Here is an 18,322-nt window from a genome sequence, read left to right on the forward strand (position 1 = left end):
AGTCCTTTTCAGTAATGTTGTGTAGTATCAGAAACTTCTGTTGCCAATCAGTTTAGCCAAGAAAAAAAAAAAGTTGTTTTTCTACAATGAGAACTTACTGAACTTACTGCTAATTGTGTTTTTGTAGAGTCTGTATGTTGTGTTCTTCGTTACACTGTATTGTATGCCGTTGTTTTATGATCAGATGCCACTGTTCCTAAGAGTGAGGTGCCAGAGAAAACTCAGAGAGAGATTTCCTCCTTCTGCTTTAACCAGGAAAATAAACTTGAATTGCCAAAGACTGAAGAAGATTCAAAAGAAACCAGTAACATGAGAGCACCCACATGCTCTGGAGTTGTACCTCTCTTTCCCCTAGAGATGGAACCAGAGTGTGGTAAGTATAGATGAGATTTCCTAGACGCAGCTCCCTAATTCTCAGAATTTAGGGTAAGTTATAGGACTGAGAATTATGTTGATGTTCTATTAAATGAGGATTGTTTCATGCCTGTATTTGCACAGGTGCAATAATGTTTTGTATGGTTTACTGAGAAGAATTTGTACTTTCTGCTACTTGCTTCTGCTATATCAAAGTACTTTGCTGTCTTTATCATAATGATGTAATAGTTTCCCGAGAACTTAGAGATTTTTCTCAACAACTTCCTTGTAAAGCAAGGATGTAACCTCAGTTTCTAAGTGGGGTTCTGAAGCACTGAGAGATAGAATGAGGTCATATGAAAGAAATAATGCAATAGGGCCATGTATTGTGTTATTAACATGCAGGAACCTCTTCATAAAACTCATGGTCATTGGCTTCTGGACCACACTGGAAGCACACATGCATGAGAATTTCACAGGTGCTTACTGAAATTTAGTCATTTCTCCCCTCTCTTTTTCTCTCTCTTTCTCTCTCTTTCTCTCTGTGCTCTAGGAAGATACCAGTGCTCTGCCTGCAAATCTGAGGATGATGTGCCTTTTAAATGTCCATTCTGTGCCTTCACTCGCTGCAAAACATGCTGGGAGCAGTTCTTAAAGGTTATCTTGTTTATTAGTTTCACTTTTTTCCCGAAGCTGCTAGGGAATCTTGTGCTTTTCAAGAGAACTGTGTGGACAGCTGTGGAAACGGAATTCCTGTGTTTACAGAGAGGACACCCAAATCCTGATGGAAGTTTTACCACTTGAGCATTTCCTCTGTCATCTTCCTTTTCCATGTTCTGCAGTGTGAGTGGAGGCAAACCTCATCCTTACGCTGTGGTTTTGACACAGATGCAGCTCCTCCTGAGCTACCTTCAAATGTTTTCCCTCCAGAGTTATGCAGGCAACAGGCTGTGGAGTCAACTTTTTTTTTTTTTGACATTTGAACCGTTATTTTATTTTATTGCTTAGTTCCATATTTTTTTGCAATCTAAAAACCTCCTATAAGATGCTACTGTGAGATGATGCAAATTCATGCTTAAATATCTCCTGTGTTATCCTTTAGTTTAATTGTGCCTTTTCTGCCAAAATATAATAGGGCTGCCACGCTGTCTTGGATCTCAGAAGCATTCGCATATTCTTTCTTGATTTGAATAGAAGGGGTCTTTGTTTGCTGTGTCAGTTCTGCATCCTGAGGGCACTTAATCTTTGAAATGAGTTTACTTTAATTCCTAAATTATGTCTGCCCTTCTCACAATTAATGGCACTTCTACAGCTAGCAGTACTTCTAGTATTGGCCCTTCTTTCTTTCTCTAGGTTTTGCTAACTGTATATTGATGTTCTAATGGCAGTTTTCTGAGAAAGACTATCAGTATCTGCTGCTTCATGAACAACATACTGTCCTTCAGAAAAGATTCCAACTGTAGAAAGAGTCATGCCAAGGATTTTACTAGCGTGCGGTTATAATCTCTGCTGCTCAAGACTCAAGCTGGCGGAGGAGCAGAATGAGATCCCTGGGGAGTTTGTAGGTTAGGCAAGCATTTATAATCCCATTCTTAGAAATAAGAAGGGAGGTTGCTGTGCTGTCTCAGCCCATAAAAATCTATCTTGTAAACGCCTGGGGAAGAACTCATTCCTTTTGCCAGTAAGATGTAACTTGTAATTGTGATTTTGTCAGCTTAAGAAATCACAGAACTAGAGCTATTTTATATTAAGCAATTGTACTGCTGTACTATGATTTTCATCTTGAGAAAGTTGGTAATTCTGAGGTCTGGCTTTCTCCTTAATCCCCAAAGTGATGTGCATTTTCATAGCTCATAGATAAATCACAGGACTTGCTCAGCCTCAGTTTTTTTAATCGCCCCTTTTGTGATTACCTCTTAGGCTGGGGATTAAAACTGTCTGACCTGCTAGATTAAACTGTATTTCAGGTATTCAGTACAAAACTGTTAGGGGAAATGAGTCATTCCCCACGGGTCGTTCATTACGACTACCACCTTTGCAATTTACCTGAACAGTCTTGCTATTTGCAGTGAAACTTCTTCCCACATTTGTACCAGATGGTGGCAGGTCTGTGTTTTCCTTAGCAAGATGAATCAGAGTTTTGCTTTGTGGTAGCATACCACAGCCCTTTGGAGTGATAGAGTCTTAGAATTTGTGAAGATGAGAAGGAAGAGAGACAGTTTAGAGCAAATCATAAGAGCATAATAGCAGACATACTGAGTCAGGATAAAGGTACATCCAATCCAGCATCCTGTCTGTGATAGCAGCCAAAAAAGGATGGCTAGGAGAGGATATAAGAACCATGGCATGACTGATGATTCTTGCAAGTAATCTCTCAGCCCTGAAACTATTTGCAGCACAAGAGCTCCCTGAACCAAAGGTAGCTTCTGTATATTAAGAAGCTTCTGATGGATTTCTATCACTGTGTCCAATTCCTTTTTAAGACAAATGAACATCTGTCTTCCATATCCTATGGCAGACACTTCCACAGCTTAGTGAAGTGTTATGTGAAGAACCATCTCCTTTCTTCACTGTCATTTTGAACCTCTTCTTGTTAGTTCAATTTAATGCTCCGCTTGTTTAGAAGGGACAAACACAGTGTTCTTCCAGTTCTCAAGAAAACTCATTGTGGATATCCCATCCTTCGTAAGTGCACCTTGGGAATTTTTGTCTCTCTAAATACACCAGTAGTTGGATCCACCTGCCTCCTCTGTAGACAACATAAATCAAAATCTGCATTTCTGATAATGTTTTTCTTGCTCTGAACAACAAACTGTTATGGGGGGGGATGTAAGAAGCATCTTCTCACCAGCTGAGGCCTTTTGTTCTACAGTTCAAGCACCCCTCCAGGCTCAGCATGAGTGACAATCTATAGTCTTTGTTGTATAAATCATGAAACTATATGGTCTTGTCACTTTTTCTCATCTTACTCATGAAATATCATTCTAGTGATAATTTAGTGGTATATACCAGTATAAGTAATGTTAGCTTGTTTCTCATATGACTCAAGTGTAGTTTGGTTACTGAAAAGCCAAATATCCTTGGGTATTACCTTAAGACCAATGCAGACAGACATTTCTACTGATGATCAGGCAAAAGTGTATTCTCTGCTAGTTGTGTAGAAGAAAGGGAAAGACGGCTCAGTGGAGAACACAGGGTTGTAAAGAGGAAGATTGGTCCATGTTCCCCTGAAACCAAACACAGAAGAACCTTCTCGTAATACTTCCGTCCTCATTTCTTTCCACACACTGGTTCATTGTACAGACAATTGACTTCATTCGTGGCAATGGCTGGGTTCTGTGACAGGTTGTGTCTGTAGTCTGAACTCTCATCCGATGGTATCAGAGGTTTATCAACACTGACTGGGCTGGATTTACAAACTCATCTTAGACAAGTTACTCACTACATTTCTTCAGCTCAAATTCACTTCAGTGCCTTAGCGAGGAAGTGACTAACAGACTGTCATTCAAAATGCAATGACTTGGGTTTTGCAAATTTGTTTTCCAATTTATGTTACTGAAACAGCTTAGTGCAGCGAATAAGTTTTGGAATATATCCGAAACTTTTGGATGAGCAGACAGAAGTCACGACAGTTGGAGGGGCATTAGAGATTAGTGCTGGTGCGAGGTAGGTCGTCTTCAACGTGTTAGGGAAAGCATCGCATGGAGTGTGCTAGTACACACTTTGTTTGGTTTTAGATTTCTGTGCAGAGGCCTGTTGCTGTGTTTCGGTGTTTAAACACGTCATTTATTCATGGGCCAAATGGCTAAAGGCCAGGCACTTTTAAGATTAGTGTAGAAAGAAACTGAAACCTGGGTGAAGAAATGGTTGGCCACATACCCAGTCTTCTGCTGTTCAACGAGAAAGGTGTGTGGTGGGATGAAGAAATAAATGTATTTCGTTTGTCTGCAAAAATCTTGACCCCATGTATCACTGGTGTCCTAGTATGCCCACTTCCTTCTCATCTGTGCCAGAGGAAGCAGGAGTTCAAGGAACTTGTGCATGATCTTACAGGATTTACTGGCAACAAGTACTTCACAACAGCTCTTGCAGGTTCTATATTTCCTTATTCCTGTATCTTAGTTTTCCAGGTATGTTGCAGCTATAATTAATCTGAGGCAACTGCTCTAAAATTTGTTGCTACTTCACTGAGCAGCTTTTTTGTTTTCCTCCATTTATTACTAGCAATTAAATAAGTGGCTGAGTGGTAATACCGCATTTAAAAATAGTAGATATAGTATCTTAAGGACTATCAAATGACTAGCATGGCTTGTATTTCATATTGGGCAATTGCAAACTTGACAGAGAAAGTTAATATATAATCTAGGCGTTTTGTTCATTTACTTTTATAGATGAAGAGGTGCCCGCAATGCTTCAGTGATGTGAAGAAGAAGCGATTAACCCAAGCTTTCTTCTGGTTATAATCTCACCAGCAGAAAGGGCAAGTACTTCTCAGCAGAAATAAATGACTGGACTCTGAGTCTCAAGCTGAAAGCAAGCTGGATGAAGGTTCTTTTAAATATGTTTGATCCTAGAGTCTGGATTACAGGCTGTGCACCAGAACGTGTAATATTTTCCTACAATCTGATCAAGTCTGGAAGGTCTCCGTCTCTCTTACCACTGGCAGAAGACAAAGCAGTATCGTCCTGTGCTGGAATTAAAATGGAGAATATCTTATTTTAGCCTGTAAATTCTATTGTCTTCTCTTAGACCAAATTTTATATCCTGGAGGAGGCTGTCATCAGTTGGCCCCTTCAGGTAACACCAGTTCCTGGAAAAAGCCTACAAGAGTACTACAGTGGAATTGAGCTGGCTACATTACCAGGCCAGAGGCCAGACTACCAAGACTTACCACAGTGGTGTTCCTAGAAGAAGTGATTCACATTCTGTTGGTGTTCATCAGCAGCTGCTGTCTCCCAACAGCAGAAAATACAGAAAGGAAGATTTTGTTTTAAAACAAATTCCAGTGGTTAGATTGTGAACAGAGATGCTCCCCTGTGCCTGCTGTGCATCCCTAAGACCGACTTCCTTCCATAGTGCTGGAATTTTTGGAAATATTCTTCTGCGGAGGTTTTGTTTTATGCTTAGTACTGATACTCGTGTTGTGCCTGTGTTATTTGATCTTTACCTTCCAAGAAGAAAAATGAGCTAATTGACTTTAATCTTCAAAAGAAGTTGGATGAGAAAAAAAATCCTTGATACATCCACTCTCTGTGAGTAGTGGGAATAAGTAGTTAACTTTTAAAAAAAAAAAAAAAAAAGTATCAGTATCTTCTTTTAATTAAACTATAAATAAAACCATTTTTATGTCTTGGTTGTTTTTGTGTGGTTTTTTTTTTTTTAATTTGTTTAACCACATAGAAGAACAATGGCAGCAGAGTCCCAGGGCCCCTGTAAGTAAGTTTTTCTAAGCCTGTAGGCAGATTTCATACCAGTGGAATTTTGGAAAACTAATATAAATATTTGATATCTTAAAACTGAAAGGTGAGCCATATTTTAACAACAATTTCAAAGATTCTTGTTTCCTGCAGTTATAGAATGCAAAACTAGTGACACTTCAAATCTTACAGTTGTGGAGCTGTTGATCCTCATGGAGAAATTTCTAAACTTACCTCTATTTAAGAATGAAATAAAAGAATTTTAACAATCACATTCTCGTGATGATCAAAATACTTTTATTTAGTTTATTATTTCAGTGCACTATTGATACTGTTTTAAACTCTGAAAACAAGAACAAATAATGCAGAGAAAGCCCTAGATACTCCAAATGTAAGTGGGAAAAATTACAGGATTTCTATGTGTTCATATATAATGTGGTAAAAATGAACAGAAAAAGATTTGGAGGTACGGTGTCAAGAAGGCATAATTAATGTTAAACTCTTGTCCTTTAAAAGGACTCAGAGTTTTTAACAAGTATAGCAATAACTATTGTATTACAGAAGTGTGTGGGTGGTTTTTTCGTTGTTTTTTTTTTGGGGGTGTGTGTGTTTTTTTTTTTTTAAAAAGGCTCTCAGGAAAAGCAGACTGGGCCAATGCTAATGTTTTGCTCCCAGCAGCTTTGGGGCCATCTGATTTTTCCATGCAGTGCAATCCCCTCGGCTGCTTCTGAGCAGGTTCCGGCAACTTCTTTTTGGATTCCTGTCTCAGCATGTGCTCTAGGCCTGGGCAAACAGTGGACTAGGAAGTCTAAAAGGTGAGTGAAGGCTGGGAGCTGCAACCAGTATGAAATTATTAAATAAGATAGTTCAGAGCTTTGTCTACTCTACAAAGATCTCTGGGAGAACTGCAACTTAGTGCTTATGCCACTGGAGGGAAACCACAGCACAGGAGAGCATGCAAGTGTTCAGTGGTGACCAGAGCTATGAAACTCGGCTGCTTTCTTGTGTCATGGGAATTGCATTGCACCAGCTTCTGAAGTCTGGTTTTGTGTCGCTACCTTCTTGCAAGCAGGACAGGTGAATGTAACGCGCGTAACGGTGATGTTAGAGCAGCCCTCCCTCACAAGCTTGTCCTCGTCTGCAGTTTATCTGCTCGCTACTTAATGTTTTAACAACAGAATTTAACAATTCTGTCAGTTTGAATCTTCCATGACCCCAGTGTGGTCCTCCTACACGTGTTTAGTGCTGTTTCCTCCCCCCAAGATCCCTGCTTCCCCTGACTCCTTGTAGAGCAGGGTCTCCAGGAACCAGCTGTCGGGATGTGCTGCGAGAGGCAGAGAGCAGTCCTTTGTCATCTTGAAACAAGTTGAAATTACGAGAAGAGACAGAGCTAGTACCTTATTTTATAACGTCCAGAAAGTGAAAACAGGACTGGTTAGTAAAATATCCATGTTAATATATGGTGAGAGGAACTGATGCAAACTGACTGTTCGTGGAAAGGAAAACCTATGCTGGGCACTCCTTTCTGGTTTTGGGAAGCAAGTGACACAAGAGTTACACATCCTGAAGGAAGTAGATATTTATCTCTTTATTGCCCCTGCCTTGCAGTGCTATGACTATTTAGCTGTCCTCAGTTTTAGTGGTGTGTCACTGAAACCCCCTGCCTCACACACACTTTTTCCTAAATAAAGCTGAAAGAATTCAGAACAGAAACAAAACAACCAGCTCATCAGGAAAGAGATTAATTGTATTTTTGCTTTGGTAAGTGGCTACTTATAGAGAGTGAGGCATTTCCTTGCTTTTCAGGCTTTTCTCTGAATATTAGCAAGAAACCCAATTTTGCAAGAGTAGTTACAAAAACCAATGCTTCTGTGTGTCCTGAAGCTCTCAAGTGTGTGAAACAACACACCGATGAAGCCAAACCCATGAGAATACGATGCTGTATTCCTTTTCGAAAATACCTCCTCAGGTCAGGAAGGCAGTGGTGAGCAGAGCTGAGCTTTCCCCTGATCAGGCAGTGATCCCACAGAGCCCTTCTCAGAGGTTCCTTGGTCAAGCAAAAGAAGAGACAGAGAACGAGCAACTGGAGGTCCTTGTTTCACCAAACTCTCATCCCCCTGGCAGGAAGAGATTGCCTGGAGAAGCCGTTTCTGCCTCCTGGACATGGTATCCCCCTCTCTAAGAAAATCAATCTGACACATTTTTGCCATTATTAAATTCCAAACAGAAAGAATCGGTAGTGCTGCCACATGGTACGGTGAGAAGCGGCTTACTTTCTGTTTGTGGGCGTGCTGCATCCATCACACGGCACACGGGGACTCCCGTAGTGTGCCGTCCCAGACCTCCCACCTCCAGCGACTCACTCACATCCAAATAACAGCTGTGAACAGGTTATCACGCTGCTTCGTCACCAGCGGCATGGCAAAGGGTGTTAACGTGGCGTTTTCTAATCTGGGCAGAATGCTGAGGGAGGCAGCATGAGAAACAAAGCCGTCCAAACTATTTTGAGTAATCCTTCTACAAGTGCTGCGGTGTGACTGTTCATCATCTCAACCAACTCATAAGTTTGCAAAAGTCCAAGTGATCTGATTTCTGTTGCAGTTTCTTGGAAAAGTCCAGATGTGTCAGCAAGAGGGCAGATGGCAAGCCAAGGAACCATGCGAAATCCATGACAGGAAAATTGAGCTCAGCTTTCTGGCCACCAGAAAAGGAAACGTGCGGGAAATGCTGCTGCGCTTTGAAATACCAGGCTGTTCTCAGATGGAGGTCTCGCTTCTCCTGCTGGCTAACCCGTAACGTGGGACTCCGTGCTTGATCCAAACTAGTGAAATCTGCAATTCATTGGTACACGTAATTGCTGAGATGATACACACTAATGAAGCAAAGCCCCCATAGCCCTTGGCTCGGAGATTATGTCAAATGGCATTAGAAATCACTGGGATTCCTTTGGGGCACTACACGTGCCTGAGATAAACCCGCAGTAAAATTAAACCCAGCTGTAGCATGTTCCATGACAGGGACATCGCTGTTCTGGGCAGACTGCACACGAGCACAGCCCACGGCACGTGGTGCTCTCACTGAACGGCGCTTCCTGACCCAAATTTTGAGCCCTCTGACTCTCGCCTGAGTTAGGCTAGAAGCTTGGCCACGGGTTTTTCTGCAGCCGGGCTGGGTAGAAGCTGATCCTGCGGAAAGGAGCTTTAGATTCCTTCTGAATGTTGGAGTTTGCTTCTCTTTGCAGGTAATAAAACACTAGTTTGTTTTGGTTTGCTTCATAGATTTGGGTTAGCCCTTGCAGGTTTGATCTGTTGTGGCATTAGGAACAAAACCCAAGCGGCTTCACCACCCAGGGGAAGAGTGCAGGAGCTGAGAGCTAGGTTGGTGACAGCTTTTGTCTCTATCTCAAATATTAATTATGGGGTTGCAAACGCATTTGGCTGCTGGCTCCTGAGGAACAAAACCCCCCACATCCTCTGACTTCCGCACTGTAACCCCTTAACTCCCCGGTGTGTTTCAGCAACTTCGCGTTTGCTTTTTGGGGGGCAGCGTACGTGTTGCGGTTTTGACTACTGCTGAATGCCTGCTTGGAGAGCCTCTGAGGGTCAAATTCTGCCTCTTTCTTTGGGCTACTGGTGGGGGAAGAGGGCGTTTTGGGGTGGACTGGGGCAGGAGCTCTCCGCTCCCCTCCTCTAACCGTGTGCACCTGGTTTAGATGCAGCACAAGCGACTCTTTAGTGCACCTTCTGGACGTGTCTGTGTGTAAATACGTGTCCAGGCAGGGACAGAAGGATCCCAGTTCTTGCAGAAGAAGCAGATGCTCCTCTGTAGGATTGCATTTCAGACCTGTATGCGTCATTTGGGTAACGCAACTCTAAAGCTGTAAGGAACACCGTTCGTGGTGGCGTTGGACCTCCCAGCACAAGGCAGAGTACAAAATTTTCCGAACTATTTTTTTCTGCAATTCTGTGGAACGTCTGGTGTTCGATGCTCAGAAATGCTTAGTGGCATTGGCTATGTGACACTGCAGAGGATATCTATGGAAACGGGAGGTGCTTGAGAAAAATACAGATTGTGACAGATGTTGGAGAAGCCTATTTTGAGAACTTCGGGCTGCTTCTGTAAACAAGCTCTATTCCTGAGTGGAATTCCTTACAGCAGCTGAGACAATGGTGGGAAATGGGTTCAGAGCCCCAGCATGGGGCAGGCACTGTACCGAGCGCTGCAGTGGAGGCTGGAGGCCTCTCAGCCCTGACCTGGGAGCAACGAGTCTGTAAACAGGAATTCCACAGAAAACGGCTGCTGGGAGGATGTTTTAGCCCCTTCGTTGTCTCCCCATGGAGATGGTTGAGCATTAAGCAACTGTGTTTGTGGACTGCTTAGTGTTTTAAGACACTACGTACACGTTTTTGAGTGAGAGACAGCTGGTGGCTCGCTGCTCTCACTGTTGCTGTCACGGAGGTGGTACGGGCGGTGCTGGGCCCCTCTCGGAGCCACCCAGGGTTTGTTGAAGCCGCTGAGCCCCCAGCAGCCTGAAGGACAGGGGGGCTGCAGGTGGGTGTCCCGCAGCACCCACAGGGAGGCTGGGGGCTCCCGACTGAGAGCCAGGGGCCTGAGGGGCAGGCAGGGGAGCAGGCCAGGGGAGCAGGCCAGGGGGCAACTGTGCCACTACAGGGGGTGTGACGCAGAAAAGTCAGACTTCCCGGTGAGTCTCTGTGCCTTAGGATGTGCTTTGTGTGTGTGTGGGGGGGTGTTTGCTTCCATTGGGTGGAAAGTTTAAAAATGAGGAAAAAAGCTCATCTTTTTCTGAAGTAGCTATCTGCGATCACTGGCAGCTTTGCCCTTCCTCTTCGCAGCCTTTCCTGGCAGGAGAGAACGTGTCTGAGGGGAAAGGGGAAGGCAGGCTTCCAGGACGGAGCTTGCTGTGCTTTCCGGGGGTGCAGCAAGGGGCACCCTTGGTGCACAGCACCGAGAAGGTGAAGGCCACGCTTCGCTTCCCCCCTGTGCTTGTTGTGCAGGGGGACTCGAGCAATGGGGGGACCGGGAGCTTCTTCTCCATGGTGTCAGCACCTGGAGCACTCGTGGTGGTGTGCTCTTGCCTCCCAGGCAGGGCAGGGGGACAAAGTCCACCGCTTCTGATGTTTTCCAGCAGCAGCAGCGCCCAGCAGGCACCAGCAACCGCGCTCCCGTGTGTGTGGCTCTGCTGAGCCGTGCACCACTAAGGCTGCGCTCAGCCGCCACCAAATCCTTGGGGTCGGGGACTCGGGGCGATGTGCCACCCCTGAGACACCGAGATGCTGACCTGCCCTCCTGCTGGGGGCTGCAATCCTGCAGGAGCCTGGGTTTTAGCATCGCACCGGGAGCCGGATTGTCATCCGCAGCGCTCCGAGAGGGGAAAGCCCGAGCTGTGAGCCCGCTGCAGGCAAGTGCGGGCTCGGAGCGGGGCTGGCAGCGGGCTCAGCCCGGCGGGGACCCGCAGCCCGGAGGGGACCCGGAGCCCGATGGGGACCGAGCCGTGCCCGCAGCGGAGCGGCAACCGCAGCGCTGGCGGGGGGGGGAAGTCGTCCCCGCATTTACATCTAGGGAACAGAGCGTCCCCGGGGGAATTCCCTGCCGTTCCCCCGGCAAACCCAGAACAAAGCCTGCACTTATCGCCGAGAGCTTTGCAGCTGAGCAAACCCCACCTGCTTCCTCGCTCGGGCAGGTAAATAGGGCTGGGGGCTCCTGGGGGACGCTGCTGGCACCCGCAGAGCCGCCGGACGGACCGGGACCGGGAGCGGGAGCAGGAGCAGGCAGGTGCCGGTGGAGGTGCCGGTACCGGTGCCGGGATCCTGGCAGGGCGGAGGGGCCGTGCAGCCGTTCCCGTACCGCAAAGAGGGGTCTTCCCCGGCGGGGCGCCTATAAGCGGCTGCCCGCCACCCGCGGCGGAGCCGGGCGGGGCGGTAACGATGGGGCCGGCACCGGGACCGGGGGGCGGTGGAGATGGGACCGGGGCGGTGCCGGCCCCCCCACCCCCCCCGCAGCCGGGGGAGGACCGGGGTGGGAGGGGGACCGGGGGGCGTGGGGGCGTCCCGGCAGCCCGCAGCCCGCAGCCGAGCCTCTTCTCTCTTTAAAGGCGGGCGGCGGGGCCGGTGCCGCAGAGCCGAGGAACCCCCGGGCAGCCGCTGACCCCCGCGCCCACCGCTGGAGACCCCCCTCCCCCCCCCTCCGACGGCCCCGTTTCTCGTCGCGGTGCTCGGAAGCCCCCGGTGCCATGCTGGCCCCCCACCCGCCGAGGCTGAGGCGGCCGGTCCGGGTAAGGTGCCCCCGGGGGACTGGGGGGGGGAGGAGGATTTGGGAGGGGACGGGGGGCGAGCGGGGCTCCGGGTGCTCCCCCTCGGAACCGGGTCTGGGGCAAGGCTCCCGGCTTGCGAGGAGCACGCAGGGGTTTGGGGAAGCTCCCTGCCGCTTCCCGACGTGCCGAGGAAAACCGGGACCTCGCCCCGTGCAGCTGGGAGCCTCCTGGGAGGGAACAGAGGTGGACGGAGGGCTGCGGCTGCTGGCGGTACTGAAAGGCAGCAAGGGGCTGGTGAGGGACGGGAGGTGTCTGGGGAGGATGCTCAGGTACGTGGTGGGGGGCTCCGGGTCCCGCTGCTGCTTTCCGTCGGGGCTGGGGAGAGCAGCAGGTGGGAGAGCAAAGCCCCGCTTCGGTGGTGGTAACAGCAGTGGGGACGCAGCGGGCGCCTTTGTGGCTTCTGCCTCTGCGAGAGGACGGGCAGAGGCCAACAGCTCCTCGCTGTGTTGCAGTGGGTGTTTGCCCCTCTCCTCCTTCTGCTGGCTGAGCCGGGCTCCGGCTGGCAACCCACCTACCAGTGGAGGGATGCTGAGACGAACGAGAAGCTCACCTGCCAGCAGTGCCCGCCGGGGACCTTCGTGGCACAGCACTGCGCCAGGGACAGGCAGACGGTGTGCGAGCCCTGCCCGGAGCTGCACTACACGCAGTACTGGAACTACCTGGAGAAGTGCCGGTACTGCAACGTCATCTGCGAGGAGAAGCAGGTGGAGGTGCAGCAGTGCAATGCCACCCACAACAGAGTGTGCCAGTGCCAGGAGGGCTACTATTCGGAGATGGAGTTCTGCATCAGGCACTCCGAGTGCCCTCCGGGCTCCGGCGTCGTGAAGGCGGGTACGTATCCTCGCATGACTGCAGCGGTGCGCGTGCTTGCGGGGCTCCTATCGCATCCCCAGATTGCTGCTGGAGCTAAAAAACAAGGAGAAAACCAGCAGCCAGCGATTCCCTGCAGTCTGTCTCGCTCCCTTTTTGCTTAGCAGTGCAGCGCTGTCCTTGCAGGTGCATGAAACCGCTCATGGCCAGCTCTGGGGAGAGACTTGCTTGGCTTTACCCCGCTTTCCCTTGCTGCCTCTGCACACCCCAGCAGCATATTTAGGAGGGATGTGGTGATTCTGAGCTGCCGGCTTCACCTGCTGCCGCGGGCAGATCCGGCCAGCTCTGGGAAGTGATTCACGGTTCCTCTCGCAGCAGCTTGCCTGGGCGCATGGGCTCCGAGCAGGTGGAAAGCTTTTGGTGGCTGCTGCTGGTTTGTCATCGCTGGGCCTGTGCTGGCGGGCAGCCAAGGAGCTGGAAGTGCTAATTACCTGGACTAAAAAGGGCTGTTTACGATATAACAGCAGGGCTGGTGGACGTACGTAGTCCTGGAGCTGGGCTTTGTGGTTTTTATTGAGTAATTTGGATGGGCTCCATTTAAAACACAAAAAAGATAAATGGGAAGGGTGCCAGGACACTTACATGAGTCTTACTGCAATTCTTTCTAGGGGAGATATGCAAGTCTCCGATTCTATCCCCTGACAAGGTGTGAGTCACAGCATTTTAGGGGAGTTATTTTTCCATTGTTTGTCTGGTCCCCTGGTTGCCTTAATTTGCTTGTGTATACGCCTTCTAAAAATACAACTTGCGTGCAGGCATATGTTTTCCTCTCACTCTCCCATGAGTCACCAGTGTCTGGTCTCTGGAAACCACAACTGAGCATAATAAGATCAGCAAAAGCAGGAGCCTTACTTCATGCTTTGAAGCTGAGGCTTTTGGAGTCCTTCCATGTGTGACACAGGAGAGCTGCAGGCTCAGCTGCTAGATGAGGAATACCTGTGGTCTTCTGACAATGATTAAGGTTGAGTTTCGTGGTTCAGTTTTCCCTGTAGGACGTCAGCGTTACAAAATGCGGTGACTCAGCAAAGATGACCTAGGTCTCCAAACAACGCTGGAAAATCCTTTGCCTTACGCATCAAATTAGGCTGGAGGGCTGGCTGTGGGTCTGAGGAGTTATGTGAGCAAGCTGGGACATTCGAGGAGAAGCAATATTTTTAATGATTTATGATTAATTTGTTTGCAAATGGCCTCCTGTGGAGGGAATTATGGCTCTGCAGGAAGGGCAGAGCATCCAGCGTGGGGAGGCCGAGAGCTGGGGCTGCGAGTGCTCCTGCCTGGCCGGGGATCCCAGGGCAGGGGGACGTCAGCGTGGACACGGCGACTTTGGAGCGGTGGCTCCAGAGCTGTGGGCAGACCTCGCTGGCCTTCGGGCTGGATGAGTTCTGTGGTCCAGCCAGGGTTCCTCTGGGGACATTGCTTCTCTTGGATTTCCCATTTGCAAATTGTGACTGACGTGCTGGGATCACCTGAGCTGGCTGGGACATCTCTAACAGCCAAAGCAGGGGTTGGGACATGATGGAAGCCTTGCTCCTGACTAGCTGTATGGATTGGAGGTGCAAACGGGGACCGACGTTGCCCCCATTCGGGCTGTTCCCTCCAGCAGCATGAGGGCAGCCTGGGCGCAATCCCATGAGCACGGCACCACCCTTGGGATGCGGTGCTGGCTCTGGCCTCGAGCTCTTGCTGGGAAACTGCAGCACTGCAAAACCAAGCAGAGCCTTTGAGCTCTCAGCAAGTTTTACTTTCACTTGGCCGGCGGCCTCCCAGCCTGCAGTGAATCAAAGGGCTGCTTTGGCAGCCAGCTCCCGGCCTCCCCAGCTGGTGGCAGTGGCCCACGAGGCCGGCGGCTCCTTCCAGCGGCGGATGGGACAACGTCTCCTCCCAGCACCTGCCGAACCCTTTTGGCATCGCTGCCTGAGGATGGTTGGGACAAGCATTGATTGCTCTTTGCCCTGCAGCTGGCTGCACGCTTTCAGGTGCTTCTGCCTGCTCCATCTCATGCCCTGATGCGCGGTCTGGAGGCGCCTCCTGACGTCCCCGTGTCCCCCCGCAGGTACCCCCTTCGAGGACACCCAGTGCCGCAGATGCCCCCGCGGCTTCTTCTCCTCCAGCTCCAGCACCGAGCTGTGCCAGCCGCACCAGGACTGTGCGCAGCAGGGGAAGGTGACCAACGTGCAGGGAAACGAGTACCACGACACCCTCTGCACCTCCTGCAGGGTGCACGGGAGGAGCAACAGCACCCAGGGGCCAGGTGAGCGCGGCCGGCCAAGCTGGCGCCGGTTCTCTGCGGGTGGAGGGGGAGATGCCAGGAACAGGGTGGGAGCGAACTTCCTGGCTTCTTTTCCTACATAGGTGCAAAGTGAGGCCAAGTACCTTTTGTAAAAGTACAGAGTGATCTGTGATTCAAGTACAGGGCGCGAAACGCAGCCCGTCCTCCCTCGCGGTCGGGGTGAGCCGCAGGTCAGGTTCAGGCGGGGACGGAGCGTGGGGCTTAGGCAACAGCCGCGGCTCAGCTGGCGCACGTGCAGGCTCCTCTTCCCCGGGAACAAAGGGTTGGCAGCGAAACCCTCTGGGCTCCGACAGTGACTTTGCTACCCGGGGACGGCAGCGCATGGGCAGCTGCAGTGGTCATTTGCCTGGCGGCGGCTACTGGCAGCTGTGTTGGCAGGCACGGGACAAAGGGTGCGCCGGTGGAGCCGCTGTCACCTCCCTGCCCTCCTGCCAGGCTTTCGGGCTGTTTCCAGGAAGCTGTTGTTGCAGCCTGACCCTTGTCTCGTGCATATCGAGTGGAGCAAGAGTACAAGGCTCAGCAGAGCCGCAGCGTGGCTTGGATTTTGGCCTCTTACATGAAAGAGGAGAGGCACGTGTGGGCTGGGTCATGGTGATAGCACGATGTGGTGCTGGACCTCAGTGGAGGCTGATGATGGGGCAGGAGCCTTCAGTTATAGCAAAGGAGTGGGAGAGAGCGATGGGCTGGCTCTTGGGGGCTGCTCTGTAACACGTACCCCATGGGTACAGGGAGCGAGCACCCTCATTTAAGTGACCTTTCACATGCAAGCTATCTCGGGGGTCTGGAACTGTGGGTGGGGGGTGGCAGGATGCCATTTCCACCCACCCACCCGCTCCATCCCAAACACCCAGCTGATGTACAGGGAGACGAGGTCGAAGCGGGTGCCAGCGAGCCTTTCCCATGGTATGAGAGCTGCTCCTGCTGTGCCAGGGCGGCCGTTCCCCGGGCGGCGTGGGAGGGGAGCTCCTCTCTTCCAGCTCTCTCCCTCCCAGCAGCTGGCACAGCTCTCGCCTGGCCACCCTCGCAAGTGCCTGGGCTTGTGCCTGGGCTTGTGCCAGAGCAAGTGAGGGGAAGTCTCCACCATCGGCATGAGCACCGAGCGAGGGAAGGAGGGAGGGGGGCAGCCAGGTGAGAGCTGCGTGAGCAGCACGTGTGCGCTGCCTTGCCTTGAGCAACGGCACCCATGTCTGGACCGGGCTTGGAGCTATTTATAGGGCAAGGAGAGTCGTGAGCAATGGGAGCGGGGTGGTGTCTCCAGCTCCCGTTCCCTGGGTGAGTTCACCCGGCAGGGAAGGCATGCGAGCACTTGCGTGTCTCTGCTGCAAGGCAGTTGCTGGAATAATGAAATGCAGCTTCCAAGTTCGGAGGAGTGTCTGAGCAGAGCAGCCTGCCCCACTATAACCAGTGACAGCGTGACCAGTTTGCACTGGCACAGAACTGGGTCATGCTCTCCCTGCGCAGCGGCTCTGGGCGTTTGCTGGAGCAGCCTCCTGGGGCTGGGAATGGGGCCGTGAGCGGGTCCCCTGGCTGGGCTCTGGGCTGCAGAGCAGTGCCAGGTCAGGATGGCCACCTGTGGAGAGGCTTGGTGGCACTGCCTGTTTGTCCCTTGCTCCGACCTGGTGACAGAGCCCCTGCACAGGCTGTCCAGAGAGGTTGTGAAGCCTCCCTCCTCGGAGGCCTTCAACAGCCTCCTGGACGTGATGCTGGGTGCCCTGCTCCCGGTGGCCTGGCTTGGGCAGGGATGGGAGCAGAAGCACCCAGAGGTCCCTTCCCACCTCAGCCGTGCTGGGACTCTGTGACCAGCTCTCCCGGTGCCCCACGGCGACCTTCCCCCTAACCTGCAGGTGGTTTTCTCCCCGCAGCTCCAGGAGACGAGGACTGCGAGCAAGCCATGATCGACTTTGTGGCGTACCAGAACATTTCCCCGAAAAAGCTGAAGCGCCTGCAGCACATCCTGGAGGGCTCGCTTAGGAAGCAGGTGTCAGAGAAAAAGGCGCTCATCCAGGAGAAGTTCAGGGCCTTTCTCACCCACCTGAAGGAGGGGAACCCCGCAGTCACCAAGGAGCTGCTTGAGGCGCTGCGGGCCACCAAGCTGCATGCGATAGAGAGGGAGGTGCGGAAGCGCTTTCTCTCTCCTGGGAAGAACATGGACTGAACTCTGAGGGTGGTTTTTTAAAAATGTCTTCCTTTTTGTCGTTGTTTTTTACTGTGGCTTCATTAATTTATTACTCTTTCAAAAAACTAACTTGAAATGCAGCACAGAGCTGAGTGAGGGGCGAGCACAGCGCGGCCCCGCAGCCCTGTGAGGTGCCCCGGGGGGTCCCAGCTCATCCGAAGACAAACACCACCAGGGTCATGTTTCTGGAGGGAGAAGCCTGGTCCTCTCTTTTAGGCTACTCTCTGGCTTAGCTTTAAAGTGTGTGGTTTTGGTTTTGTGATGTAATTATTTAACAGTATTTCCCACAGAGGACTCGCTTTCGTCACGCTCTGAGAAAGCAGTTGGCTGCTTGAGGCGCAGGGGGTGGAAGAGACTCCTGAAGCCTGTGGTACAGCTGGCTTTTTGAATTTATTTCTGAACTACCTGGTTTTATACTGTATGTGAGATGTTTTCTAAAGAAACAAACCAAAGAAGTTATTTTATTACATGATTTTCCGTCACCGGAGTCCTTTTCTGGCCTCGGTTGGAGGGGAGAGGCAGTGCTGGGAGGCCCACCCGCTGCCTTCTGCCTCTGCTTTGCTCTGCCTGTGCCTCACCCCCTGGTCATGCACCACCAGCAGCTAACAAAAAGTGACCGTGTACACAAAAAGGCACTGCACACAGCGTGGCATTGCCCGCAGAGCAGCTGTGTGCATAAAACAGCCCTATGTGCAAAGCAGCGCTGCATGCAAAACAGCAACGCAAAGGCAGTGACCCTGCACACAGAACAACGGGGCCATCCGCAATAGGATTCGCACCTCCAGCGGGTCCGGGACCAGGCACACCTCTCAGGTCACTGCAGCCGTGTCACCACACAGCCAGGTCTGTCCCCACGGTGGCCCATGTGTGCCTGCTGACCACAG

The 18,322-nt window shown here is 50.8% G+C and overlaps 2 protein-coding genes and 1 long non-coding RNA gene across 7 annotated transcripts in view; 2 read left to right on the forward strand and 1 right to left on the reverse strand.

Moving 5' to 3' along the window:
- RTEL1 (regulator of telomere elongation helicase 1) overlaps positions 1-5,710 on the forward strand; it is a 46,082-nt gene extending 40,372 nt beyond the window's left edge. For 2 of the 4 annotated variants that reach the window (XM_035567082.2, XM_050713939.1), the window contains exons 34-35: positions 185-373; positions 4,746-5,710. In XM_035567082.2, the coding sequence (XP_035422975.1) occupies positions 185-373; positions 4,746-4,774 (218 nt within the window). In that variant the 3' untranslated portion in view covers positions 4,775-5,710. Of the gene's footprint in view, positions 1-184; positions 374-907; positions 1,012-4,745 lie in introns of all 4 variants that reach the window. The other 2 variants (XM_035567081.2, XM_050713938.1) reach the window with 2 other exon arrangements.
- Positions 5,711-7,497: 1,787 nt separating this feature from the next.
- LOC118258372 (uncharacterized) lies at positions 7,498-11,558 on the reverse strand. Its single transcript, XR_004781842.2, has 2 exons — positions 11,453-11,558; positions 7,498-8,602 (listed from the first exon to the last, which is right to left on the reverse strand). It is a non-coding gene; the product is annotated as an uncharacterized LOC118258372 (long non-coding RNA).
- On the forward strand, positions 8,595-17,910 carry TNFRSF6B (TNF receptor superfamily member 6b). Of its 2 annotated transcripts, none has more exons than XM_035567116.2 (5): positions 8,595-9,012; positions 11,884-12,063; positions 12,555-12,933; positions 15,026-15,223; positions 17,125-17,910. In XM_035567116.2, the coding sequence occupies exons 2-5, from the start codon at positions 12,022-12,024 to the stop codon at positions 17,415-17,417; spliced, it is 912 nt and encodes a 303-aa protein (XP_035423009.1). In that variant the 5' UTR covers positions 8,595-9,012; positions 11,884-12,021; the 3' UTR covers positions 17,418-17,910. The 2 variants fall into 2 exon arrangements, with proteins under 2 accessions (XP_035423009.1, XP_050569897.1); XM_050713940.1 differs by lacking the exon at positions 8,595-9,012 and adding an exon at positions 11,407-11,472.
- Positions 17,911-18,322: the final 412 nt, after the last annotated feature.

Source organism: Cygnus atratus, chromosome 16, assembly GCF_013377495.2.
Source record: "Cygnus atratus isolate AKBS03 ecotype Queensland, Australia chromosome 16, CAtr_DNAZoo_HiC_assembly, whole genome shotgun sequence".
NCBI lineage: Eukaryota > Metazoa > Chordata > Aves > Anseriformes > Anatidae > Cygnus > Cygnus atratus.

Coding starts and splice junctions, on each gene's coding strand:
- TNFRSF6B (XM_035567116.2), top strand. CDS start 12,022: ATGCTGGCCCCCCACCCGCCGAGGCTGAGGCGGCCGGTCCGG. Junction 12,934..15,025: donor CTCCGGCGTCGTGAAGGCGG/GTACGTATCCTC, acceptor GTCCCCCCGCAG/GTACCCCCTTCGAGGACACC. Junction 15,224..17,124: donor CAACAGCACCCAGGGGCCAG/GTGAGCGCGGCC, acceptor TTCTCCCCGCAG/CTCCAGGAGACGAGGACTGC.